The 27521-nt window shown below is 44.2% G+C and overlaps 1 protein-coding gene across 1 annotated transcript; it reads right to left on the bottom strand.

Annotated features, from left to right (window-relative positions):
- Positions 1–1159: 1159 nt before the first annotated feature.
- espl1 (extra spindle pole bodies like 1, separase) lies at positions 1160–27507 on the bottom strand. Its single transcript, XM_036530653.1, has 32 exons — positions 27408–27507; positions 26944–27048; positions 26447–26749; positions 25257–25946; positions 24935–25039; positions 24691–24802; positions 24343–24470; positions 22325–22518; positions 21921–22163; positions 21328–21472; positions 21074–21233; positions 20789–20928; positions 20501–20635; positions 19604–19717; positions 19132–19303; positions 18673–18801; positions 18237–18393; positions 17951–18060; positions 16660–17843; positions 16097–16466; positions 15187–15336; positions 13104–13317; positions 12751–12950; positions 12521–12648; positions 11962–12084; positions 11491–11640; positions 11225–11392; positions 10388–10492; positions 10077–10192; positions 7751–7834; positions 5973–6137; positions 1160–1392 (listed from the first exon to the last, which is right to left on the bottom strand). The coding sequence occupies exons 2-32, from the start codon at positions 27022–27024 to the stop codon at positions 1191–1193; spliced, it is 6477 nt and encodes a 2158-aa protein (XP_036386546.1). The 5' UTR covers positions 27025–27048; positions 27408–27507; the 3' UTR covers positions 1160–1190.
- Positions 27508–27521: the final 14 nt, after the last annotated feature.

Consider the following 27521-nt stretch of genomic DNA (forward strand, 5'->3'; position numbering starts at 1 on the left):
TCGAACGGTACCCGGATGACCTAACTACATCTGTTGAAATTTTCAAGTATGCAAATGTACTACACTACGCTAGCCCATAAATCAGCTGGAGCCCGAATAACCGAAGAAGAATTCCCTGGAAAAAAAGAGAAAGACAGCGGTGTAGACAATTTGGTTAAGCTAACAATTGGCTTGTTAGGTAACGTTAGCCTTTCGTTTTACCTCAAGTTTACAGTCAGCTAAGTAAAGCAGACTGATTTTTAAAACATGTAAACATGTAAACATCAGAGGTCAAAAGACAGGTAAGATGGCAGCGGAGTACGTCCGAATTGTGTCCTTACTACTCGCTCGCATTCTCATAGAACGTACTACAGCAACGGTTAGGTAGTACGTTCTTAACCGAAGTTAAGCAACACCAGTGTGATCCTCTGATAAACCACCACTGGACGCATGCAATTGTATCACCTATAGGTCTCATAGTGCACCCACAGGAGGATGAGTGCTACTGTGCTGACAAGATCGCCTGCAGACATGCCCATCCCTATTCCTGGTGGAATGAAGCAAATGTGTTATTCCACTGTAAGCAAAAAAATGCAATATTTAAGTATTATGTGCTTTATGGGAATGAATGAAGTTTAAATGTTGCATTCAATTAAAACAGGACATACTTTAATGAGCCATGACACATTTCCAGGAGCAATGTTTCCTATTTTAGTAGTGGTGGTAGTTGCACAAAAGCTGGAATTCATAAACACTGTTTTCAAACAAATTTAATACATTTATTTACATTTAAAATGCATAGAAATTATATCAAATCAAATGTCAAGCAATTTAAAAAAGTAAAATGACAAAATTTAGTTTCTCAGTCAAATACAACATAATTCTTAAAAAAAAAGTTTAAAAAGTCAGATATTTTTTATTGTGGGTTGAAAGGTACACAATACCTGACAATCTAAGACTAAGATCAAAACAAATCCACAAGTAATGTTAAGATAAGCACAGAGATGGCTATTCTCTACCCACACACTTTGCAATAAAATGTCTTACATATCCCACAGGGGGAACTCATGGTAATCAAAATGGCAACAAATTCCATTGTATGGATGTTCAAGAGCTTCAAACAGACCTGATGTTCTTTGCTGTCTGTGAGTTAAAGAGCCTTCAACAAAAGTGAGGGGACGACACCTGTCCGCTTCTGTGTCACTTAAAAATTATCGCAGGAAAATGGGAAGACCGTACACTACAGGTGCCGCTCCAATCAGATGTTTAAGATAAGTGGCCTGCCGGGAGGAAGCCATGTGATTCAGGAGGGGGGCCCCATGGCCAGCAGAGAGCCACGACTGCAGAAGAGCTTTAGTGAAACGGTCAATGTCACGGTCCGTCACATCCCAAAGGTTGCCAAGAATCAGTGGGCTGGTGAGCAGTGGGAAAAAGACAAGATAAATAAATATGTATACAAGTAAGAAAATATGCATTGTGTGTGGATGGCAGTGTAACATAGTGGTCAGGAGTAGGGCTTGTAACTGAAAGGTTGCTGGTTCGATTCCCCACTGGGGCACTGCTTTTGTACCCTTGGGCAAGGTACTTAACCCAGAATTGCCTCAGTAAATATCCAGCTGTATAAATGAACAACATGTAAAAACTAACCTATGTAAGTCGCTGTGGATAAGAGTGTCTGCTAAATGACAATAATGTAATGTATATGCATGCATGTATATACACGGAGTGGCCAGTTTATCAGGTACGACCCCTGTCCATGAAAATGGATCACTGTGACATTGAGTCATGTGGCTTGCTATACAAAACAGGCAGACAGGCAGTGAGGGATCCAGTTACTGTTCCACTGAGTTTTAGAACATGAGTGGATAAAATGAGTAAGCTATGCGACTGAGGCCCTGTTCACACCTGGCATTAACATGCGTCTTGGGTGATCCGATCACAAGTGGACAGCTTTAAGTACGTCTGTTCCCACCTGGCATTAAAATGCTTCTCCACATGCACCTCGAGTGACCACTCGTGATCGGGTCTCACTTCCCCGCTCAATATGCAAATAAACACGTACATCATTTCTGTTTGCAAATGTAAGTCTAGGCATCATTTAAAGGTCTGTTTGAACAAATCTTGTTATAACTGTCACTATGAAATAATGTGTGTTGTATCTGTAAAAGAAAACCTAGTTGACTAGCAAGCTAGATTCCGTTCATCACTGAAATTACATACCCTTAACCCTGATCTTTTGTTAAATTCTGTTTATCGTTGGAAAAAGCAGAAACGCTAAATTAGAACATTTCGAACTTCACCGTATTTTTCTGTCACCTTGCCAGTATGGTAGGATTAAATAGGCTAAGCAAGATATTATGTTTCGTGTTCATGATCAGAAATGTGTTAGAGAAGTGTAGTCCTAATAGGTCGCTGTTTTGGTCCATAATGCTATGTTAAGCTTTTTCCTTATAATGGGGTCAATGGAGAGGCTTAAAGTGAGATATTGACCATACTCCTAGGATTTCAGTTTTGATTTTTTTGACAGGAAGAAGTGTTTCTGACAAGAGATGTCAGATAAATTTGGTGATCATTGATCGCAGTTTTGGTACATTAAGCCATGTTAAGTGTTTTAGAATGTCCCTTGATATTCATGATATCGTAAATCTTGACTCCCACAATAGTCTACTAACATTTATTTGTAGAACTACAACACTTCACATATTATTCACAATACAATTTTTCCATGTAATATATTGCATTACACCTTTGGGGCTTGGAAGCATTTGAGCCAGGTAGCTTGCGAACTCTAGTTGTTGTTGCCTGTTGTCGCACTTTAAAACCCTTTCGCTCGTAACTTATTTTTCATGCTATGCAGCACGTTAGGCTACGTTACATGGTTTATGTTTTCATTAGCGTTAAAAGCTTCTTATAGTTTTCAGTTAGCATTTGCTATATTTTCTAACGTTAAATCACTGTTTCCTCAAAGCTAAAATTAGCTAGAATTTTTCCAATCTCGTGTTCTAATCACACTGGTTTTAGCATATGCGCTAAACAGCTAACAACACTGGTGTGAATGCTGTTGGTGCGCAAATGAGTATGTACTTTTGCTTACGCAGAGGACATCACTTGAATAGACGGTCCTTCAATGTGGCCCAGGACATATTCACGTTCACACTGCTAAAAAAAAAAATGTGGCCGTATGCGACCCAGACCACCTCCGAATGTGGTCTGAGCGATCGGTTTTCAATGCGTCTTGGGTGCATTTACACCTGTACTTAGCTCTGTCCACTTGTGATCGGATGACCCAAGACACATGTTAATGCCAGGTGTGAACAGGGCCAAAGTATCTCAGAAACTGCCCCCCTCCAGGGCTTTTCATACATGACAGTGTGTAGGATTTACAGAGAATGGTGTGAAAAATTAAAAACATCCGGCAGCAGGAGTCCTGTGGGCGAAAAAAGCTCTCCGGTGAGAGTTTGAAGGAGAATGGCAACCTATGAGATGGGCCACAAACAGGCAAATAACAGCGCAATATAACAGTGATGTGCAGAACAGTATCTCAGAAAGCACAACTTTCCAGTCCTTGTTACGGATGGGCTATAACAGCAGACGACCACACCAGGTTCCACTTGTCAGCTAAATACAAGTGGCGGCTCCAATGGGCATGTGATCACCAACACTGGACAACTGAGAACTGGAAAAACATCACCTGGTGAATCGAATCTCAGTTCCTGCTGTGTCATATTGAGGGCAGAATCGGGATTTGGTGTAAGCAACATGACTTCATGGACTCATCCTTCCTGGGGTCAACAGCAGAGGCTGGTGGCAGTACTGTAATGCTATGGGGAATGTTTTCCTGGCACATGTTAGGTCCCTTGATACCAAGTGACCAGCGTTTGAAGGCCACAACATATCTGGACATTGTTGCAGACCAGGTGCATCCCTGCATGGCTACAGTTTACCCTTCATCACATTGATGCTTCCAGTAGGATAATGCACCGTGTCACAAAGCACGAACTGTCTCGGAATGGTTCCAGGAACATGACAGTGAGTTTACTTTGCTCAAGTGGCCAGCGCAGCCTCCAGACCCCAACCCAATGGATCACCTTCTGGATGAGATGGAACAGGCTGTTTGCAGCATGAATAGACTACCATCCAATTAGCAGCAACTGCATGATGCCATTCCATCAGCATTAACTAAAATCCCTGTGGAATGTTTCCAACACCTTGTACAATCCATGCCCTGAAGAATTCAGGCTGTTCTGGAGGCAAAGGGGTGGGTCCAACCTAGTACTAGATGGGTGTACCCAATAAAGTGGCCATTGAGTGTATATTAGTTTGACAAATGTACACAGCACAAAAACAGTAACATTTTCCAGCTACATACAATGTGATTGTTCATATAGTCTTTGGTTTCTGATTTGTGGTCTTCCTCAATTTCACCTGTGAAACAAGTGGCCCATCTTTTTCAAAAAGAAAACCTGTCCTGTTTAAGTCAAAGAAATGCTTGTCAGCTTTGCTCTAGATAAATAAGTTTCATCCAGGCATTGGTAAATTTCTAGGCACTTATAAATCAACGATATTTTAGCTTAAAGTAATATTTTATGTAATTATTCAACAAAATTCAACAAAAATTGACATCTTCACTTATACATCCTATTACACAACTGTCCCGTCACAAAAGAGGTTGTTTGCTACTTAAGTAAATTTCAATGTTTGATAACCAAAAGCAAATTGGGGCAATTGCTCTGTCGTTAGCTTAGCTGCGGTTTAGAGTTTAACACAGTTTTTCTTGATTGCTGTGTCTTCAAGAAATTTCATATCAGCCACTAGAGGTCACTTTTTGTGCGTATTTGCTTAAACCTGACACTAAGGTGGTTTGAGAGACTAAACCATCTCATTTCCAATATGAGACCTACATCACATCCATCACATCCTGTAGTAATATTTTGTTAATGTCTGCCCCAATGTAGGCCTATGTCGTCACTTACTTTGACCGTGTGAAATAAAAGCTATATAGACATATGTCTTTATATAGTCCTATAATTAAGGTTTGCAGAGATAACTTTCTACATCTTTGAAAAATTGTAGGCCGTTTAATCTAATCTGTTTAATTCTTTATTCAACACCAGGATTTTATTATATATATATATATATATATATATATATATATATATATATATATATATACACACACACACACACAACAAACAATTTAGCGATCAAACACATTTATTAATTTCACAGCCACTTTCATCCAAAACAAATGTCTATGCACATCCCTGATTACAATAAAGTTGTAACTTTAGTTCCCTTTCAGACACTTCAATGACGACAGGATCCAGGAAGGGCCTTATTCATTTATTGCAGGGAAATAAACTTTTTTTTGGCGGATGTGAAGTCTGTATAAGAACTGTATAAGAAATATATACGCCTAATAACTATTACAGTAGCCTATAATATTTATATTACATCGAGGATCCAACTCGCAAAGAATCATAAATTATGTCATTAAGTGGCATTCTTGTTAACTCAATGTTCTGGCAGATAATATCTATATAGATGGGCTCTGGTTCTGGGTAGATCTCCAACTTCCAGTTTCCAGACGGTTTAACTGCGAATCAGCTGAACCCGTGCATGTTGTTACACAGCAATCATGTTTATCTTAACACACAGCTGTGCATTAAACTCGTGATACTTCTGTTTTAAGTAGTACAGTTCTAAAGCACAGCTAACCTAGCTGACAGAGCAATTGCCCCATAGTGTTTAAGCTTAAAGGGGATCTTTGACATAAGCCAGTTTCAGAATGCATGGTTACAGGAGACTGGGGGATTCACTTCTTACACCATGAAAATTTAATGACTCAGTGGAGCTCAAATACAAGGCAGCGGCTTTGGACTAAATCAACACATTAATTTAAAAGTTTTAAATCGCTATAAAATGGAAACATCAGTAAATAGTGACAATTTAAAATCCAGCCATGTTAAAATGTACAGTCAGATGTCACTTACCAACCAGCCATGAGATAGTTGAGGATTACGCCAGCCCCTTCAATCTCTCCATGGACAGCCAGAGCTGCACTGCTGCAGCCAAACAACAAGGAAGCAGCGTGCAGCTCCCCCTTCAGCAACTTCTGGCCATCTAGAAACCGTGCTCCAGCTCCATGTCCCACATAACTGGAGAAAGAGGGGGCACAAGTCGGGCATGGGCACACACAACGCACATATGTACTGCACACATATAACCCAGGGGAACCTATCAGGGTTAAACCTAAAGGTAGTTAATGAACAAAAGCCATTTCAATCGTATGGGTCACTGCCTGGTTCTTTATGAGCATCAAACTCTGTGGATCCATTTTTCATGGAAAAGGCAGCCATCTACAAATTTTCACTGAGCAAACAGAGCAACATGACATTCTTTTTGTATAAATTTGGAATAACCAATGCTTTTCTACCATGCTTTCCACTACCTGCACTGGGCCTGTGCTGTATTTAGTAAGCGAACCTTTATAAATAAACCTTACCATATAAATAAACCTAGTGCTTTATTTACAAAGTCGTACATTTGTACAATTTGTTAGTTTGATGGAAAAGGAAATTGTGATACTTGTGTTTGTCTTTCTGGTTTTGGAGGAATCACAGTGAAGAGTATGATAAATGATACTAACAGGTGGATCCAACATACAACATGGGCATGAAAGGTTTTTCTCTAGCTTGATCTACCGACACCAGCAAGCAGGAATAAATAGCTTTCTGGCTGTGACATTTTACAGGATTCTTTTATGGAGCTGCTCTCATTTTGCCTGGGCTTGGGGCAAAATCTACCACCATACATTGAGCTGGCCAAAATACTGTAGGCCCGGGTAAATTTGCAGAAGAATGCTTCTGATATAACTGATATACAGTGTAAGTTAGTCAGTGGCAATGCAATCTAAGGTTGTACTGTTGATGCAACTAAACATAATGTGCAGCAGGCCCTGAAATACACTTGTCTTGTTAAAGAAATTCAGACTGTCAAAACAGATTTTAAAAATCTTCTACTCTGGTTCCACTGAGAGCATTCTGGCAGGATGCGTCACTACCTGGTATGGGAACTGCTCTTCACAGGACCATATGGCCCTGCAGAGGGTGGTGCGACTAGCTGAGCGCACCACAGGGACCGTTCTAACTCCCCTCCAGGACTTGTATACCAGGCAGTGCAGCACCAGAGCCAGTAGGATAATGAAGGACCCCCATCACCCAAACCAAGAACTCTTTCAGTGGCTGCAGTCAGGCAGACGCCTCCGCAATCTCAAGGCCAACACTGAGAGGCTCCATGGGAGATTCTTCCCCAAGGCCATCAGACTCCAGTATGTGCTGCATTTAGCGTTCTAACCATTTTTCTATGTTTTGCACATTTTTCTATTGTGAGTTTTATAGTATATCTTCCTTAAGTTATTTCTTTAAATTATATTTTGTTCTATTATGAGCATTATGTTATGTTCTATTGCACAGTCTGCCCTGCTGCCGACCATCATTTCACTGCTTACTGTACATTTTACATTTTACAAATAAAACTTTGTACTTTGAGCTTGAACTTGTCTCCTTTCTTTTTGTCATGATAGCTTTAGCTCCATGGTTCTGTCAGTAATTAAGAACAGTAGTGAACCTAATGACACACCAGTAGTGTGAGGTGTAGCCTGCAGCGACCAGCAATCGACCCCGCCTCACCTTCAACGGCCTTGTGCAACCACTCCTGGATGTGCGCGAGGGAACACATAACATATGCAGTCAAATATTTATGCACTCACATGTAGAGGTCTTTTGTCGTTACAGCCTCCTGGAGTTGTTCGGGAGAAGGAGCGGTTCCACACACACCCTGCCAGACAGGCTCACTTAGGAGAGGACCAAAATACACAGGACGTCAACAAAGCCGGTATCTCCTGAAGGAAAACTGCTGCACACCTCAAACGTCAGTTCTTGACTATCAGCACATTGAGAGTGAACTTGAAAAATCAGATGCATATCGTAGAATGTTATCTGCCATGTCTGTTGAATATACAGACAAATCCAGTTATACTCTCACTTTGGTCTTCCTCCAACTCATCTCTGTACTAGCTTAGCTTGTGGACCGCAGTGCGAAAAGAAGCAGCGGCTGACATCACGTGTCTCGGAGGAGGGCACGTGTTTGTCCACGCCCTCCCGTCTTGACAGTGGGGGTTGTGCAACGGGACCGAACATTGAGGACAAATTGGGCATTCCAAAAATTTGGGGAATTAGCCATTCCAAATTGGGGAGAAAATGGAAAAATGAAGAAGAAGAAAAAAAAAGCAGTCAACAGAAGCCCCACTAGAATAAGGACAAATATCAGTAAATTTTGAGGCTTGTCAAGATCTCAGACAAACACAAATATAAGGTACACCTAGGTTGACGAAAGAATGACAACAACCTCAAATCAGTTTGACTATTTAATGACTATTTAATGAACAGTAAAGATTAAGCAAAACGAACAGTAACTACTGAGTAAAACCTCAACATTAGCTGCTAAAATGTAGGCTATTATGAAACATCTGTAACCTGTAACACCTGTAGCCTGTTTAAAAAAGGCTATGTCTACATGGCATCAAATGTAGCCTATAGGCTACCGGGTAACACTTTCTTTTTTTTCCTTGCGACAAGTCCTTGCAAGTCCTCTGCTGCTGACTTGAAATCAAACGTGTCCAATGTGTCTTTGCGGCTTGCAATGCGCATAAGCTGCGTAACTCTCTCCTCCTCCAGATGACTTTGCAGCACCGTCTTAATTCGATTCTGCAGAGAGAAGCCCCTCTCTGTTGGCACGCTTGACATGGGCAGAACACAGGCAATTTTAGCCAGTGTAGCCCAGTCGGGGTACAGCTTGCTGAACTCATAAATAAGCACTTTTCGTTGTCAAAACACAAATGTCCTGTTTAGGGAAAGCCTTTGTTATAGCTACGTTTTGTATGAGCATTATTACCGGACATTTTGACCGGCAAGCTTATAATTTACCAGGCAAAAACTGGTACTTACCGGCTAACGGAACCCCTGCTATATATGTCGCACACACTCGGCCAGGAGAGTGGTCTGGATGGGCGGGTGAGTGTGTGTGTGACGTATGTATGCGAGTTTTTTTCTTTTTGTGTCTATGAGAGGGAGAGCCATAGGAGAGAGCGAGAGAAGCAAAACGCCAAAGCCAGTCTCATGCCGATGGCTTAAAAAAATTACGACAATCTGTACTCGATGTTCGCAATATAGTCATTTATTACATCCCACATAAAACAAGCCGCGATGCATCATATATTCGATATATAGCTCACCCCTAGTCCAAGTTGGATCGCAAATTACCAACACAACATTTAGCCAGTGCAAAATTGCTGCGACACAACAGATAAACATTGGCCGCTGCCATTGGTGAATGTCATCTTATTTGCCGATAGGCCGATGGCAGTCAACAAGGTGAATATTGACCGATACCGATGTACGGCTGATAAATCGGTGCATCCCCAGTTTAAACGTCTCCAAATGGGCATGTTTTGGATATTCTGTAAACACAGACTTTGCCACTCTCCATTCATATTACATGTAAATCATGGATGTTGCGCACATTTAACAATGGTGAACACTGGCTTTTTCAGTGCTTGGAGGGAAAGGATTAAAGAGAGCTTTTACTCCTGCTGCTCATGGAGACTTCCTGTTAAAGATCATGTTCACATGTAGCACCATTGGCCTGTTGATGACCAGTCAGTGGCACAATGACACATTTGGTGTCTCCATCCAAGATCACCAACATATCCTATCACTGTTCTTCAGTTAATTCCTACACCCCAACATCAACACTCCTCCTCCCACCTACGGCGGGCGCGCACGCGCACACACACACACACACACACACACCTGTTGGCTTCATTGACCACAAATTCTAGCTAATAAGTTCTGCAAAAACTGCATAGCAGCTCTACATTTTAAAACTCACAATCCCCACTAGTAAAAAAATACTACTATAAAACTAAAATAAAATTTAAAAGAGCATTAAATGGGCAATAATAGGACAGCCTGCATCTCAAAGGTTTACAGTGTCAAAAAGAAATGACCCTTCTGAGGGGGTCCAGGTCCACTTACTTGGTGAACCACTCTTTGAAACGCTCTTCTGTGTCTTTCAGGTTGGCATCGGGGTTGAGCACGTAGAACACTTGCTGTGGGTCCACACCATGATTCAGAACAGACCCAGGATCCAGCTGAGTATGACAAGGATATGATTTTAATTTTCTTTTTTTTCCACAAGACTGTAAACCATTACAAGTGGCAAAGACAAATGTAATCATTTCAGCAAAATCACTGCAGACAGTATTGGGTCGGTCAATGTCAGACAGCTGTCGGTCCTCGGCACCTTACTGACAGTGGCTTTTAAGGCTGGATGTGTCCAGTCTGACCTGTTTCAAGGCAGCATGACCCAGCAGAAAGTGGAGAGAGGGCATGCGGGTGACAGAGCGGGACCTCAGGCAGGAGATGCTCTCCCATGGAAGTTTCTGCAAGTACTGGGGAGAGACACACAGTAGTCAATACGTCAGAGTCACCAGCATCTCCAGTCCTGCTGGTAAATCCACTAATTGCTGAACTGGGATCAATCTGAGCAAGTCTGCCCCAACCAAGGAACATTACTTACAGTAGAGGTATTCAAAGTGTGAGGCACCAGAGTTAGAAAGGAGGCGCAAACTAAGCCACAGACATCACCAACATATATAATACAATTTTTGGAGAGAGGCTTCAAATACAAGTGGACTAGTTAGCTAGCTACGTTACAGGGAGCAGGTACTTCTCACTGTCAGTGGTGATATATTTGAAATAATCACATGGTGCTTAGAACAGACTGTTCCACAGAAAATTATTGTCTTAGAACGTTGCTGTCACCAATGACTTCAACAGAAGTAGAAAAAATTGCTTCCACTTTGTAACATCAAATATAAGGGGTAGTGTTCAGTGATTCAGAAAGAAAAATAGTGTGGTATTGATCACAATACTTGGAGTGTTCCAGCTTACGTTTTTGTGTTTCATAGACCAGTAATAGTTTCAAAATATTTGGGCTAAATATCTGCTAAAATATTTGTTTTGGGAGGGGAAGGCATACCATTGTTGCCATGGTCTTTTTAGAAAAGTGCGCAAAGTCAAACTCCTGGTTTAGCGGTAAAGTTTGAAACTGCAGACAATTTTTGCAGATAAATGTCCTCGCACACAGTATATGTTGAACTTGACACAACTGGCGATGCTACCTTGTCTAGCACAAGGACAATGTGACCCTGCGGCTCTGCAATGTCCTTTAGAGCAGACGCTGCCTTCTGCAGCACTGCCAGGGACTCCTCAGATCTGCCTGGACATAGGCCCTCTGCCAGAGAGCACATGTCTTGTTGTGAGAGAAGGGGGGCAGCAGACAAGATGGCCTGGAGGGAGAAAAAAATAGGAAATTTAGGGTGCTGTGGGGGAAATGAGGGCAATGGTTTTTGGTAAAAGGTAGGAGGTGTTCAGTGGACATGCAGACCTTCAGGAGTTCCTCAGTGGTCCGCGCTCCGCACTCTGTGAGGGTCTGATGCAGATTCCTGGCGTAGCTGCCGAGCCTGGGGTCAGAGGAGACTGGAAGCAGCAGCCCCTGCCAGCAACCTAGAGTCTCCCTCATGTCCTCCAACAATCTCTGGACAAAGAACCACAGAAAGGATTGCCACCTACTATCCACTTGCTGATACCAATCTCACCATCGGATTGTCTCCCACTCCTTTAAAACCTTTATCCAGACCTTTTTCTGTAAAGGCCCTCTATGGGAAAGAGACGTTTGCTTCCCCTCATCTCTACACTTCTCCAAACAGAGGAGTGACCAGACCCAACACTGTACATTTACTGTCTTAGCAGTAGTCAAACATGCTAGGCAAACTTTCCCTCTGTTCCTAAAAGGGTAGACTTGGAGTTGTTTAATGAAAGGCCTTCTGGCTGCGTGTATCACTGGAGGCTACTTTACCTCCATCCTTTGATCCAACGCTCTCCGTCCCTCCCACCACTGGGCCTTGTCTGCCACATTGCTCACCATCTTCTGCTGCTTCTGCACACCCTCCATCTCTTGGACAATCCTGCTTATGGGACACTACAGAACCAGGGGGAGAACATCCTGGATGAGCTGCAGCTTTTATTTATTTATTTATTATTTATTTATTTTAGGCCCCTAAAATAAATGACAATAATGTAATGTAATGTAACACACTATCCAGAGTGACTTATACAGGTTACAATGTTTTCCATTTATACAGCTGGATATTTACTGAGACAATTCTGGGATAAACATGGGTACAGCAGCAGTGCCCCAGCAGGGAATGCTGCTGGGGCATGTATTGCTGTACTGTGCCAATACTTTGTAGCACTGCCTACAAAGTATTGGCACAGTACAGCAATACATTTGTGGGATTGAAAGGCAATGTTTCAGCCATGGTGAGCCGGCAATTTTTCAGAAACGCTTCACAACTGGTGTATGACACCATTTTAAACTCAGAGTGAATGTTTTCCACCAATGAAATGCGCCATACCTCACTCTGAGTGGTTGGAATGCGGACAGTGATGGGGAGAGCGCCACTCTCCAGGCGAGACAGCAGAATGGTGTCGCCCATCGCACTGGGCTGTTCACCAACCACTGACAGAAGGCATACAGTCATCCCTGTGGAGAATTGGCAAATAAACAACCAGAGCTGCACATCAAATGCTGGTGTTCAACCGGGGGTCGGGTAAGCTTCTCCTGACCAGCAGCATCTTCACTTACCGGAAGGTATGTTCTCGAGCTGCCGTGTGAACTCTTGGCCATGCTGATGAGGGAAGGCCTCAGGTTTGAGAGTGAGGAAGGAAAAAATTCTCTCCAGCTGGCTAAGACGTTGCTGCAAATGAGGCTGCGTTGAGGGGCCATCTAGACTTAGAGACCCCAATTTGTCTGCCAGATCTTGGGCTGCTGCCTTTCTTAATTTCCTGGGGAGGCAGGACAGGTGCACATAAACTGTGTTACAAAATCTTCCATGGATGTCCTCTTGGGAGGAAGCAGAAAAATGTATCACTAGTCGGTAGAACAGCATTAGTAAATTGAAGAGTTTAAAGGCAAGAAAAAAAAAAAAAGGTACTTACGCAAGCCTTCCAGCTAGGTGCCGAGTCATGTGATGTCTAATGGTGACACCCAAGGACTCTGAATGGAGCATTGCAGTGGTCACAGGGTCGCTCTGTCCATGACACAGTGCCAGGAGGCCACAAAGCTGGGGGTAGAGTCTGGGTGGGGGGAAGTGTTGGAGGGACAGCCAGGCACTAAGCAGGAGACATCGCACCGAGTCCAGTGACAGCCCGTCTACAGAGGGACAAGGCAATCCTTACAGCAGTGCAAATAATGAACAGCCCATGGACCGATCTTTACTGCAACTTGGCATTATCCTGTACCCAGAGCACCTGGAGTGGGCAGGAGTCTGGGGGTCGACTAATTATCAGCGTGGCCGATTATCAGATCCAGTATTCAGCATTTTTACGATTATCTAAATCGTTATGTTTTTTATCCGATTGCCGATAAAATAAATTAACTTAAAAATGTGCTACTTTGCTCAAGACCACAGAGTGGTGACTACAGACAGAGAGAGGTGGCTGCATCAGAGCCAGTGTCCTGCCCACAGCACTATCTGATTGGTTACATGTCACTAGTAATAGCCTATCAACACTGAAGGCTACTGTGCCACAGACAGGCACAGAGGAACGCATTTGCAGACTGGAGCAGCTCCGGTGAGCAAGTGGAGCTGTGTTTCGAAGGTAAGGCAGCAGATATTGCCAAAATCGCAATAAACGTCAAAATCCTCTATGCTGAAGTTGCAAAAACACCACAGTCTAATGTTCTATTTCTATAATGGCAAGCATGCTCAGTTTCCCAGTTGCACTGAAAATGCCAGAATAATGCACTTTGTTGCAGTAATATACAGTTAACTATAACAAGACAACAGTTTATTTACGTAGTGATAGCTATATCTTTGAGTAACGTTGGTGCCAGTGCAACTGGAACTTATTTTAGCTTCCATATTCCGAACATAACATTACTCGCCCGTATGAGTTGGGGATTTTACATGTTATAGGTAGCCGATGGTCGTAATAACGTAAGCTAATGTTGAGTCTTGTACAGCTAACTTGAATGCGATAGCGAACGTCAACAAGTTCATTTGTTGATCCATAATTTAGCCAGCTGACTAGCAAAAAAATTGATATGCTATAACGTTATTTCTTGCATGTCACTTACCAGGGCTGGTCATGCTCTCAGTCTCAACCCATGACTACTAGTAACATTACTGAAGTGTGTTCTGAAGCTGTCTCTGACTGTTTCTTGTAGAGAGGTGCAGGATATTGTTGTTAGAGACTTTAGACATAATGGAACTGCATCTCAGGCTGTTTTCACACTTGGTCCGTTTTGCTGGTCCCCCCTCCCCCTGCCCCCACTGGTCTCCTTTCCCATTACATTTTTTGGTTACGAACCCTGGTTTACATCATCAACATATAAGGAATGTGCAGCTTTTCTTTACTGATGTCGCTAGGCAACAATGCAAAAGGGAGGCAAAATAGCATTTACTTCCTGGTTTTACATCAGACCGCTTTCACACCAAATGCAAACCGCACTGGAATTCAGGTGAACCGTACCCCAGACCCCTGTTTTCTGGAGGACTCAGGTATGGTCCCTTGGTGTGCACCCAAGTTCGAAAACAACTGTCACATAAACAAAACGAACCAAACTAACAGCTCGGGTGGACTCGGGTCCGCACCAAAAGCTCTAGTGTGAAAGCACCCTATGGCCTGTATTTATCCATACATGGACTGCATAGATGGTGTACAGTTGTCTGAGTTGAATACAGTTGTCTGAGTTCACTTCTACTGCTATTGTACATATTCAGCTATACTAATCATTAGTAATGAAGTAGCCTAGTTTTGAATGGCAGGTTCCCTGCTATCACGTTGTTAATATAAAACATTTGCATAATTGAAACCAACTAAATTTTGACACCTAGATTTTCATTTTTATTGCAAATGTATATCGGTTCCAAATATCGGTTATCAGTCTCCTTGATTACTAATAATTGGTATCGGTATCAGCCCTGAAAAAAAAAAAAACCATATCGGTCGACCCCTATAGGAATCAACAATGGGTTTTCCCTAAAATGCATAAGCAAATACATCCATAAAGTCTCACCTGGCCCTGTGCTGGGGTATACTGTAGGGAAGGGCTGGGTGCCAGTGTGGTCTGCTCTGCCGAGTTCACCAAGGTGCTCCATCTCCTGGTGTACCCACAGATCCCTTCTAAGCACTTCAAAATCTGTGTCTGGGACATTCTGAGGCCTCCCTGTGGAGTCATGGAGTAGGAAGGAGACATTTGTATGTATATTTGTGTTCCCCCTTTTTTACCTCTATTTTTGGAATTAACATCTATACATTAAGCTCACCTTACAATAGCATCATCCTCTGTGCCCACCAGTAGCAGTACAGCACAGCAAATAATGCAATTTCACACTACAACTCCCACAATGCACCAGAACAGCAAAACCAAATGGGGAATAGGCCCACATCCCTGATGTCATCTGATCCAGTCAGGCATCTACTGAGCCATCAAGTGAAGTGTTCTGCTGCTATGGATTTTAACAGCTCTTAGCCTTAGCTTGTGCTGGGAATGAGTGCCTTCCCCAACAACCACTCAGGATCCATTTGAAAGTTAGTCAAGACCAAGGAAGTTTACACACACAAAACGGTCTCCAAATATATCTGGATCATAAAGACATAACTCCCCCAAATCAGTATTAAATGGAAAAATACATAGGGTAACTCTGGCCATGTAGTTTGCAAACAACATTGCGTTGCACAACACCTGTACCATAGCAATTGCACTGCATAGTAACTTAAGAAGTTTGAATCTCCTGCAAAGGCACCGCCTCTTCTGTAATTAAACAATGCCCAGACTAGGCATGCAAACAGCTTCTAGAGGCCACCGCCCCTTACATTTCTTTTTTGTCTAAAAACAGGGGCCAGTAATCAAGCGTGTCCTTCCAGGGGGTCGAGTGAGACATTTAGGCCAATCTGACAGTACGCAAGAACAGGAAATGTCTCACCATCTTTTTCCTCCTCCACCAGGTCAGACACTCGCAGCTTCTCCACACTTATGTCCATGCTCGGGTCCATGTCCTCTTTTATGGCCCTCAGCCTCTCTGGCTCCTCCTTGCTAGTGGAAACACCTCTGGCCGCAGTGGAGGGCATGCTCTGTTTTTTAGTTCTGCCTCTCCTAAGGGAAGCATAGGAGGAGACGTCCTCCTCTACAGAGGAGCTGCTTGGAGAAGGAAGGGCCGTGCTCTTCTTGGTCCTACCTGTTTTTTTCTTCTCTGATGTTGCTTTAGAGGCACAGCTGGTTTTGGAAAGTGGCCAGATCGCCCCAGGTGCCTCTTGAGTGCTGGTCTCGGCATCACTCTCATCACTGAATTCTACCTGCTGCAGAAAAAAATTAACACCAATAATTTCCCCAAAACAAATCAAGTGGAGGCAATGACTGAAAAAGTACAGAAATGATTAAAAGAAGCAAATGAATGTTTTCTGATAGATTCCAACTTTCGACAAACCCTGCAGTAGATACACACAGAAGCTAAGCCATGGCGCGTAGGCCGCCTGCCTGTCACCTCACCTTAAAGCGAGACCTCTTGCTTCGTTTGGGAGCAGCAGGTACTGGTCCTGGTTTGTTTTGTACTGGGGAAGACTCATCATACACCTGGAAATGGAGCTTAGAGCGTGGCTTTGCTTCACCTCGTCTTGCTCGGGGTGCACCTTTAAGCTTCTGGTTGGGGGTGCACACAGCACCAGGAGAGTGTGTTCTCACAGAAATCTGGGGCACTTCATCATCAAAGTCAAATCCGCATTGCACTTCCACAGCAGCTGACTTTAATTTGGAGCTTTTAATTACAGGTTTTTTTTTGGAATGTTTGCTCTTGGTGGAAGGAAATGTTATCTTAACCTTGGGCACTGTTAAGGATGCAGCTGGGTCTTTGCATTTCTTGGTGTCTTCTATCACCAGGATCTCTCCAGGTTGCTTAATTGTTTTGGTTGAGCGGAGCCTTTTAGGCTTAGTTTCACACTTGGACGCTAGATTCCAGGACCAGGCCGCAGAGAAGAGCTCTGCTGTTCGGCAGTCTTTATTGGCAGCAAGAGCTAGGATGGAAGCCAGGGCTTTGGTAGTCTGCAGGTGGGCTCGAAGGGGCACCAGTTCGGGGGAACGTTGTGAGGCCATGAAAGTGAGACCAGATTCCAGGAGCTCCCATGTCCCCTCAGTTTTTTCCAAATGCAATTCTAGACTGGTGAGGGACATGTGCAGGTAGATTTTGCCCACTAGATCATGGACAAAGGAAGGTGAAGGCACCTCCTTTGTGGGGATGTCATTTTCCAGCATTAAACTGGCAAGTTTGAACCCAAGTTTTGCTGTCAGCGTTTTACAGCGTGACAAGGCAGCAAGAAAGAGCTTACTGCTCTGCCTCTCTCCCCCTTCCTGCTCTAGCTGATGGGCCAGCTCAGCCTGGGCCGCAGCCCATCGCACCACAACCCGGCCCAGTCTAGGGTCTGAGCAGCAGGGGCAGTCACAGTCTGCTTTATGAGCCAGGGAGGACAGCCAGTTCTGAGGCTTGGTCTTGAGTTTAGGTGAGGCTGTCAGGGCCCACTCCTTCACTGTGTCGACAGGTTCCAGAGGAAAGGCTGCTGTGCTGAGAATGCTCCTGTAGTCCTCCTCCTGTGTTAGCTCAGGGGGCACCAGCTTCTTCGTGGGGCACCCTTTCCTCAGCTTGATTTTCACCTCCGCCTTTCCCTCTTTACTGATGAACTCTGAAATACGAAACACTGTTCAATTGTGACTTATGCTAAAAAGATGTGGCATACAAAGCCACAGGACCTGCTATCAATGTAGGCCTAGCGTAACGTAGCATACTGACCAGTGCCCAGATCCAGTAGATCCTTGACCTTCTGCAGGTCCATACCACTCAGGTCCCTCTCACCTCTCTGCAGTTCTAGCTCTGCCTTAACCACCAAGAGCTCAGAACACCTGCACAGAGCAGAAGCAGAAAAACACAGCCTTTTACACAGTCTCCACGAACTCTCAAACAGAATGGTATAGTATGCACGCCATCTGTCTGGAGACCATCCTAATTTTCGTTTCACAAGTTCCAAGGGGCCAATCCCAGCCTGCTGCCTTTTTCACAAATCCTCCCTGTGACTTACTGGCTGATGGTCTGCAGTTTGGTGGCCAGTTTGAGAGCCTCCAGGCACTGTGCCTTTGCCTCAGGGACAGCTCCACTGTGGCTCCTCACTGCCACCATCCTCAGGGAGCAGCTCAGCACCTCTGACAGCAGCTGCCACTTCAAAAAAACACTGTCCCCTGTGGTCCCAGCATATGCATATGCATCAGCAACACTGGCATCTCAGAACTGAACAAGGGCATTTTTCATTCACATACAATGCACCCTAACCTATGAATGTTATATTTAGCATCCTGAGCATAGTGCGTAGTACTAGAAGAACAGGAACAAGTCCATACTCTGACTTGTTAGTCAGTATATTAATACAACCTGCTGTCAAAGGAGCCCATCAATCTAAAAAGGTTTATAATCCCTGTTTGTAAAGTCTGCTATGGCGTTTGCGTGTGATGTAACTTTACCTTGGTCAACAAAATGTGTGTCGGCGCCATTGCTGTGGGCACCATAGAAGCCGTTCCCTACCAGTGTCACCAAAAGGCTACACAATAGCTTCAGGCTTTCGTACAGTGCTGTGTCAGCAGTCTTCAGCCCTAAAACACAGACTCACTATTAGCAATAAAAACCACCCATCCACTATGGTTAAAACCATTATGAAGCAAGCTCATAATCGGATCCAAAATGAGTTCATCAAACAAAAACAAATCAAATAACAGCAAAACTGTTAGGATCTGATTGCGACAATGGCTTGCTGAACCACCTGGCTAAGAATACAGCAGACACAGCTTGCACGTGCTATCCAATAACAGCCCTGGGGGTTTAAAAAAAAAAAAGGGGGGGGGGATGGCAAAAACAAACACACAAACACAGGATTGAGGAACAGAGGGACACCACAGGCATACATCATCTACTCATATGCCCACCATGTTGTGTGATTTTTTGGCGGAGGTAGCAGGGCAGTGTAGACACGTCGAGGCCGAGGTACGCGCTGGCCGTCTGGAGAGCCATGGCCTGCAGCAGGTACCAGCTCTTGGAGTGCTTGCGCTCAGTCACCTCCTTCATCACTTGGTCCAGTAGGGAAACCCCCATCTCCACCTGGTGACACAGATGACCACACTCTGTTAACAGCAAAAGCCATTTGCTATGGTGGCACCCCCGATTCGTCAGAACTGAGGGAATGAGCACAGAATTGCTTGAATAGTCAACAGCAAAACCTTCACCAAACTGAAATAAAGGTTTGTTTGTAATCTAAACCCCTATGGCCATTTACCTCCTTGTGCAATCAAGCTCCCTGTGTTTAGGTGGCGTGATAGAGGGGTGCCTATAGCCTGTCAGCTGGAATGAAGTGTATCCCTCAGAGAGGTGCCACAACTAAAATGAAAAAGTCTCCTTTACCTGAGCAGTACTGTAGCAGAGCTGAGCTTTCAGAAGTCTGGCCAGCACACTGAGTGGGGAAAGCCCATCAGAGTCCACAGATGGCAGCAACTTCTCCACCTGCTCCAGCTGCAGCTGAACATGGTGTACAGAATGAAACCGCCACATTTGCATGCATTCACTGACTGGTTTTATATTGTTTTACTATTCTAATACTAGCAGAACCTTTGAGCCAATATGAATATTACAGTACCCACTGGCACAGGGACACCAATGTGCCTCCACTGCTTTGCCGAGGTTGTAGCAGAACTTTGTGATATTGGCCTGTAGATGACAAGCATCCCAGTATCACAGTATCCCATGGAATCCACTGTAATATCTGACAGCACATAACTAATTTGTATTGCTTGCCGGTGGGAGCAGCGGCATTAGAGAATACACTGGTGGAATAAAATTATTTTCGCTATTTAACAGTATTATTACTTTTGCCTTTTCATCCACTTGGAGTTCATGATTAAAACATACAGCCACTCACTGCCATTTTCATCTCAATGGCAAATCATCTTTTCCACGCCAGCATAACCAATTTCTGTTGTTTTAGAGTATTTTTTTAATCAAGCTTTTCATGTCTGCAAACAAAACAAAGCCAAATACTGTATGTCTAGCTTATGTTATTCAATAAGAAAAAAGCAAACTGGTCTATCCCGGATGAGTATAGCAATGTATCTAAGCTTTACTATGGTGAGACATATGACCATTGTGGGACTGCGGGTGGGAGCAGGTTGATGCCTGGGGAGAACAGGATCAGTTCAGAAAAAAGTCCCACATGGTACTCTACCATAGACTCTCCAGAGTTATTGCCAAGTTAGTGTTGGTCATAAAGAAATTGTGTTAAAATGTAAAGTGTGTAGGAAGTACCTGTGCCAGTTCAGGGGCACCAACATCCAACAGCAGCCTGACCACATGACACATGGAGGTGGCACAGCTGTGGGTATCGCCCAGTCCACGGGAGAGACCCGTGGCCAGCTGGTAACTCTCAAGAGCCTGCAGTGGCTGGAGCAAGGGAGGTGATACAGACATAATCGAATTGGCCCATGCTCGGGCAGACATCGCCAATGTAACATCATACCTTTCATGCAACCACCAATCAGATACATCAGTCTGCCATTAAAATCCACTAAGAGCAGGGTTGTTTTTGACCTTCACCTTGCCCATCAGCCTGAAAAGGCCTCCCATAAGAACAATGGAGGAGACTGTCTGCTTGGCTCTTCTCACAGCTGGAACAGTGCCTCTGCTTAGTAGGCTCCTCCACAGCTCCAGAGACCTTTGCAGTGGCTGGCACTGCCCTGAGAACCACACACAAATGTAATTGAACTGCAACATGGAAACACACAGAACTTAGAAGCACACATTTTTTTTCTTGTTGCCTTAATTCAAATGATATGGCACAAATGCTTTTAATCTAAAAGCACAACTCCTCTAAGGTCTTACTGCTCTCAGCTCTGAGGCTGAAGTGCAGGCAGTCGTAGACAAGCTGGCTGTCCTGTTGCTTCTGCTTGTCCTCATAGTCCAGGTCGTTTGTCCCTAGGGGCTCCGCGTAGCTCCGCACCTGCCTGTGCGCCTCGCACAGCCTGCGGTCCCGCTGTATAGCCTGCAAGTGGAATGAGTTTTTACATGGAGTGCCAAAGCAGCGCAACAGCTAATATAGCCAGCAGCGGCACTCAAGGGTGGCTACAGCCCATTACCTCCTTCAGGTTTCTCTCCATGGTGCAGATGTACAGCCATAGCGATGCCTGCGCCTTGTGGTCCTTCAGCTGGTCACCGTTCTCGGCTGTCTCCGGCTCCTCTTCCAGCAACCTGAGCGCCTCCTGGGCAAAGTCCACCGCCGTGCTTCAACAGCACAGAACATTTAAAGGTAAAAATTATTTTGTGCTGACATTACTCCGTTCTAAAGGTAGGCTGATCAATGCCTCTGTCTCTGTACTAAAGCTATACGTATTATCATTAGCACTCTTGTCTAATACATTGTCATGCTTCTTGTAATGTGATGGCCTGAAAAGCAATTTTGCAAAAGTACATGCATAATCACATTTGTTCCCCATCATATATAATGTATACAGTATATTACATATTTTAAATATAATACACATTATAATGTAAATTAACAAATATTTTAATTTTTTTTAACCAACAAATTTTATACATTTATAACATTAATTGCTTGCAAACAGGGCGAGACAGTGACTCATTTACACGCTTCAGACCACCTGTACGGAAGTACCTACAGTGTGCATTTGTCAAAGAAACAGGGCTAGTGCTAAACTGAAGCAGTTCCCACCAGTCGGTCTGCTGGCTGAAGTCCTGGAAGCAGACCACCTGGGCCATCTCGCAGAGGTAGACAGCACGGCTTTGTGTGTGTGCGCTGCCCTCGTGGCAAATGTCTAGCAGGTCACACAATGTATTGTAGCGCTCCTGAGCTGTGTCACCCACCACCTCCCTGTACGCCCTAAGCTCCTCCTCCAGCAGGCGGAGCATCACCCCCTCTGCGGGGGCGTCTGGCCCGAAGCCGTCGCGCAGGGTCCTGGTGCACAGCAAAACGCAAGGATCAAGCTAATTCAACCTACACACAAAGTAGCAAATGTAATCGAGTCTTTAGTGCTAACGGTGGAAAGCTATGAAAAAAATCAGAGCCGAGAAGTGTGAAATGTGAGCAGACTTGCTGTTATTTTTCCCCTCACCAACCTGAGCCGCACATCTTCCTGGCCCCCACGGGCTGCATCGCCCTTGATTTTCACCCAAAGAGAGACAGGCTCTGCCATGTGATCCACAAGCCGGTTCCCGAGGGCCCGCATCCAGTGCACAACCCAGTCCAGAGCATGCTCAAGCTGGCCACCTCTCCTGGAGCTCTGAACGGCCAGCATGAATGCTCGATTCAACTGGAAGATCACACAGGTCAGGGTGGGTGAAGCATCGTTTATACTCATTGCTTCATCATGCTGAGGTAGGTTATGCAATGAGTACAAGTCACGTCACTAACGATCCCAGAAAGCCCAAGTTCAATGGCCCTGACAATCTGTCACAGAGTGCCTTGCATTTAAGGCGGCTCAGTTTTAGGGATGCACCGATTGTGAAATTCTGGGCCAATGCCGATACCAATGTTTTTTTTTTGTTTGTTTGTTTATTTTGTTTTTGTTATTTATTCCCCCTTTGTGCCAGGGAAACTAGCTAGTTACCCAACTAATGTTGCTAGCTAGCTAGCAAACGGTACTTAAGATCAGACGTCAATACCTTGGCTTGCCATACGAATGTTAATTTTAACTCTTTGTTCATAAGACGTGATGAAACTGTATTCGTTTGATAGCTAGCAAAGTGAGTGAAAGCCAAATTAGCTAGCTAGCTACTTGCACATTTAGCTGAACAAAAGCTGTACAAATACCACCTTACAAAGACAAATCTAGCTAACTAGCTAGCTACAATACAAACAAAACAATAAATGTAACTAGCTAGTTACTATCACATTCTGCTGACAATTATATCACCTTGCAAACACATAGCTAGCTTGCTACAATAAAGACAACACAGAAAGCTAGATAGTGTGCTAGCTAATTTGGCTTTCACGCACTTTGCTCAGCTGTCATATTACTAAGAGCTAGCTAGCCAACAAACTAATAAAGCCTCATCACATCTCATCTGATCAAATAGTTAATTTTACCACAGACACTGCAAGCAACCTGTTCTGACAACTTGAGTATTGTTAGCTAGCTAGCTACCAAATTAACATTAAAGTTAGCTAGCTAGTTAGCTAAGTGTGCCAGGTCTTTCTTTAAACTTAGTGGATATAACCTTAAAACCAGCTACTGTTTTGTTTTATTTCTTCAAAAGGTAGATATTGACACACGTCAAACTTTTGGTCCACTTTGCCATAGATGCTGACTGAAGAATTACCCTGCTCCCACCCTGAGCATGACATAAGAGCAAAATGGCTGCCATGTGAATAATCTAATTATAGTACCACCTATTGGATCTTCTCCAAAATCTGCAGCTGGGTAGGCTACTGTTGTCTGAGTCAGACCGCAAATAACCAACACAACATTTAGCCCGTGCAAAACTGATGCGACACAACAGATAAACATTGGCCACTGCCATCGTTGAATGCCATCTTATTTGCAGATATGCCGATGGCAGTCAACAAGGCGAATATCGGCCGAGACTGATGTTCGACCGATATATTGGTGCATCCCTACTCAGTTTGAGTTCATTTCCACTTTCCACTTGAAAATTTCCATGAAATTAAATTCATGGCAATGGCCTCTTAAAGGAATTTCTGCCAAAAAAGCAACAATGACAAGTTAGATGCTGGGAAATTTACATATATCTCACTATGCATGTAGCAATTTTTTTGTATTGAAATATTTTCCAGGAGTTTACAGGAGTTTCACCTGTTTGCTAGGGGTCAGGGACTTTCAGTTTTTCCCCATGGATCCCATCTGCTTGACTGGCCCATGGGTTTCTTTCTAGTTTTTTATTTCCCCGGAAAGCCTTTGTACAACGCTTTGTGACTGCCCTGGTTGTAAAATGTGGTATATATAATACATTTTTGCTGTTAATTTCATGTTGCATGGCCTCTTAAGTTTTGCACTTCACACCTCACACATGCATGGATAACTAAAGTAAATTAAACCTAATCATAATGCACTTCCTCCCAGATCCCCCTTCCCCCAAAATTGCCGTAACAAAGGCAAAATACAAAAGCGTGTTACCTTATTGACAGGAAATGATGGGTGGCTGTTCTTGATGAGTTGCTGACAAAGGATCTCAGCCAATGAGAAAGCCTGGTCATATAATTTGCGATTATACAGTCCACAAACTAGATTGTTCACTGCAGTAGCTGTAGGAACATAAAAAGACTGATTAGCATATATACATGTCAACCAGTAACATGCCAAGAGCATGTTGCTGTACGTTTTATCAGTGCATATAACCACATCAATACATCAAACCAACATGACTTGAATTATGTCATAGAGCATAAAGGGTCAGATCTGGACAGAGGACAATGGAAAGAGCACATCCTAAACAGAGAGTAAATCATGTAAAAGGAATGGTACCAGCTTTAGTGAAAGTATTTTCAGTTGTCAGCTTCTGCAGTTCACTCATCATCCGTGCTGCCGTGGCTTTGCAGTAGAGTAGCACTTTAGAAAGAGTCTCACAGTCCTCCAGCTGCACATAAAAACACCACCCATCAGCTACTTTATCTTAAATGGCCAAGGACTGATCAAGCACGGTATTTTATAGTGATTGCTAAGACAAGAGGGGCACTTTGAGTACACCAATTCACTTTGATCCCACTACCTGCGCTTCCATCAGACTGTCACAGGCATTTGTGAAGCCTTGGTACAAGCTGTAGCACAAGGTCTTCTGGAGGAACAGCTTCTGCTCTTTTGGCTCTTCTGTGGCCTTGGACAGAACATAAAATGTTGATGTGTAATTTTAAATCCATAGCCTCAGTTTTGTACTACTGTTCTACCAATAGTTGTTTCTTGACAAGAACAACTACTTGATTTCCAAAACAAAATGGTTTCAAAACAAAACTTTCAGTCCAAAAACAAGGCAACAAATGGCTTATCTGAATATATCCTGAAAGGCATGCTAGAATTTTCCAGACACTCACTACGTGCATCTGTCTGAGCAGGAGTTCCTGGTATTCCTTTAGGAAGGAGAACCAGGCCAGAAGAGATGTCCCTCCCAAGGCCTTGCATGGGCCAGTCTCGAGTGCCCAGGTGACAAGTTGGCAGCCCTGCAGGACGACGTGACACTCCTGGTAACCCAGAGAAGCGGGAAGAGCCCTGAGAGAAAGCACACACTCACTCAGTGCCTCCCTGCACTGCTCTCCTGACCTAAGCAGGTGGTGGATGCCCACAGCCTGCCTGGCAAGGCCCAGGACCAGACGGAGGCTGGGCGACTCCTCTGCCCAGCTGACGGCCCACTCCACCTGGCCTGCAGCCCGGTCCCACAAGCCTGCTTTGCACAGGCATTTGCAGATGTGAAGCGCTGCCTCACACAGCGCAACCCGGCTCCGGTACCCGCTGCCGGCCCGAGGTCGGAGGAAGCACTGCGTTTCCTGCAGCAAGCAGTCGGCATCATCCACCGTCAGCATCTTGCAGCCTCTCTCAAATTTCGCCACAGCATCTTCGGTGTACGCAGGGACCTTGGAAGGGGTGCAGGGCTGGCTGGGGTCTCCGTCCAGCAGCAACAGGAAGCTCAGGGCCTGCATGTGGCAGCCCAGCCTCTGATGAGCCGTCTTGACTGGCGCATTCCACAGCACCGCAAAGCAGTTTCGTACCAGTAGATGGTAGTCCTCCATCTAAGGACACGGAAATCGAGATGCCATTTCAAGCGCAGTCGACACATTAAATAGCAAGGTACATATTAGAAATGACTACCCCACTTCCCTATACAGTATGTGTGCTGTCATATATGTGTGGTGTTATTTATCAATGCTTTGCTATTATTGACAGGCAGTATAATTTAAATGTGTCTTCCTACCATACTTCAATATTATAGAAAGGATATGACTGTAGCGAAGGGCGAGAGCAGTCACCCCACCTGGCCTTGAACCCGGGTCTACAGGGTACCAACCATGCGACTTTGACCGCGACGCCAAAGAGCCAGGCTCGTTGGTATGGCAGTCAGAGCACATACTCAACCGTAGTGACGGCACTCCGTCACAATGACACTTACTTTAAGACGGCATAAGTAACATATCTCCTGAAAGCATTGGCTGTGATCTTTGTCAAAGCTAAATATGGAGAGCCAGGCATGTGGTTAGAAGGAAATGACTCCACCCCTCCATTCTTTGCTTACTTCTGCAGCTGAAGCCAGTCTGTTATACATTAGAGCTCCCAGCTGCTGACAAAGCTGGTGGGCTCCCTGTGTGGCCAGCTTCTTGACAATGTGGAACAAAATCTTTTCCACGTAGAAGGGGGTGCTCTGCATCCCTGGCTGCCCCGCAGCCTCATAGCCATGGACAGCCAGCTCCACCAGCTCCACCAATTTACTCAGGTGTCCCCCGTCTAGGGGTGCAGTCCCTAGCTGGTGGTTGCAAGCCCTGATCACTCGGTCACACAGCGTCCTACCCTCCGGTCCCGGGCCTTTATTCACATACTCCTGTCGGGAACACAAATCACAATCACAGCAAGCCAGGCATTTTTTATTCTAAATTGTTGGCGTGTCAGCTATCGATTAATTGAAATTAATCAGACATCAGAGTTAAATGGTACACCACGCAATTTCGTTTCTTAACACATCTAAACGACGTAACTTTAACATTAGCTCTACAAAATAAGACTTCTTCACGTTACCTGTAGCTCTCCACAGAGAGCATCGGTGTCTTTCGGACAAGCGGTCCGTTTGACGTACTCGTCGACTTTCAAACACTTCATTCTCAGCTTCAAAGGTTTTTAGAGCTGTGAAATTGGTGAACATAAACAAAATTCGCTGGTTGATAAAACCTGCTGAGAAAGAGCTATAGGCTAGCTAACGTAAGTTGTCGCAAAGGTTTGCCAGTTAGCGTCTTTTCAAAATATACGTTATATGTACAATATATGTACAGAGCTACAGATGCACTAACCACAACATTTTACTAACACAAGCATAGCCAGAGCTAACTAGAGTTAGTTTTTCGGCTAGAAAGTCTCTTAGCCTCAGCGAACATAAACGTTGCTGGTTAGTCTAGCTGTGGCCCGCTAGCATCTTCTAGCTAGCTGCACAGTTTCACGTTAACGAGCTGTATGACCAAATTACATCGGTTCAGCATTGTTCTTACCATTTCCTACCTAGTTCTTCCGAGATATGGAAGCATGCCTGTTGTAATCTTTAAAATTGAAAACGCGTATTCCTGTTTACATATGAACATGAACGATGGTTCTTTCGTTTGATT

This window comes from Megalops cyprinoides, chromosome 6, assembly GCF_013368585.1.
Source record: "Megalops cyprinoides isolate fMegCyp1 chromosome 6, fMegCyp1.pri, whole genome shotgun sequence".
Taxonomy (NCBI): domain Eukaryota; kingdom Metazoa; phylum Chordata; class Actinopteri; order Elopiformes; family Megalopidae; genus Megalops; species Megalops cyprinoides.

Excerpts from the sequence above, each read along its gene's own strand:
- espl1 (XM_036530653.1), bottom strand. The coding sequence starts at position 27,024 with ATGAAGTGTTTGAAAGTCGACGAGTACGTCAAACGGACCGCTTGTCCG. Across the intron at positions 24,471-24,690 it reads AAATACTTTCACTAAAGCTG|CTACTGCAGTGAACAATCTA; the intron begins GTACCATTCCTT and ends ATGTTCCTACAG. Across the intron at positions 20,929-21,073 it reads CAGCCTCAGAGCTGAGAGCA|GGCAGTGCCAGCCACTGCAA; the intron begins GTAAGACCTTAG and ends TGTGGTTCTCAG.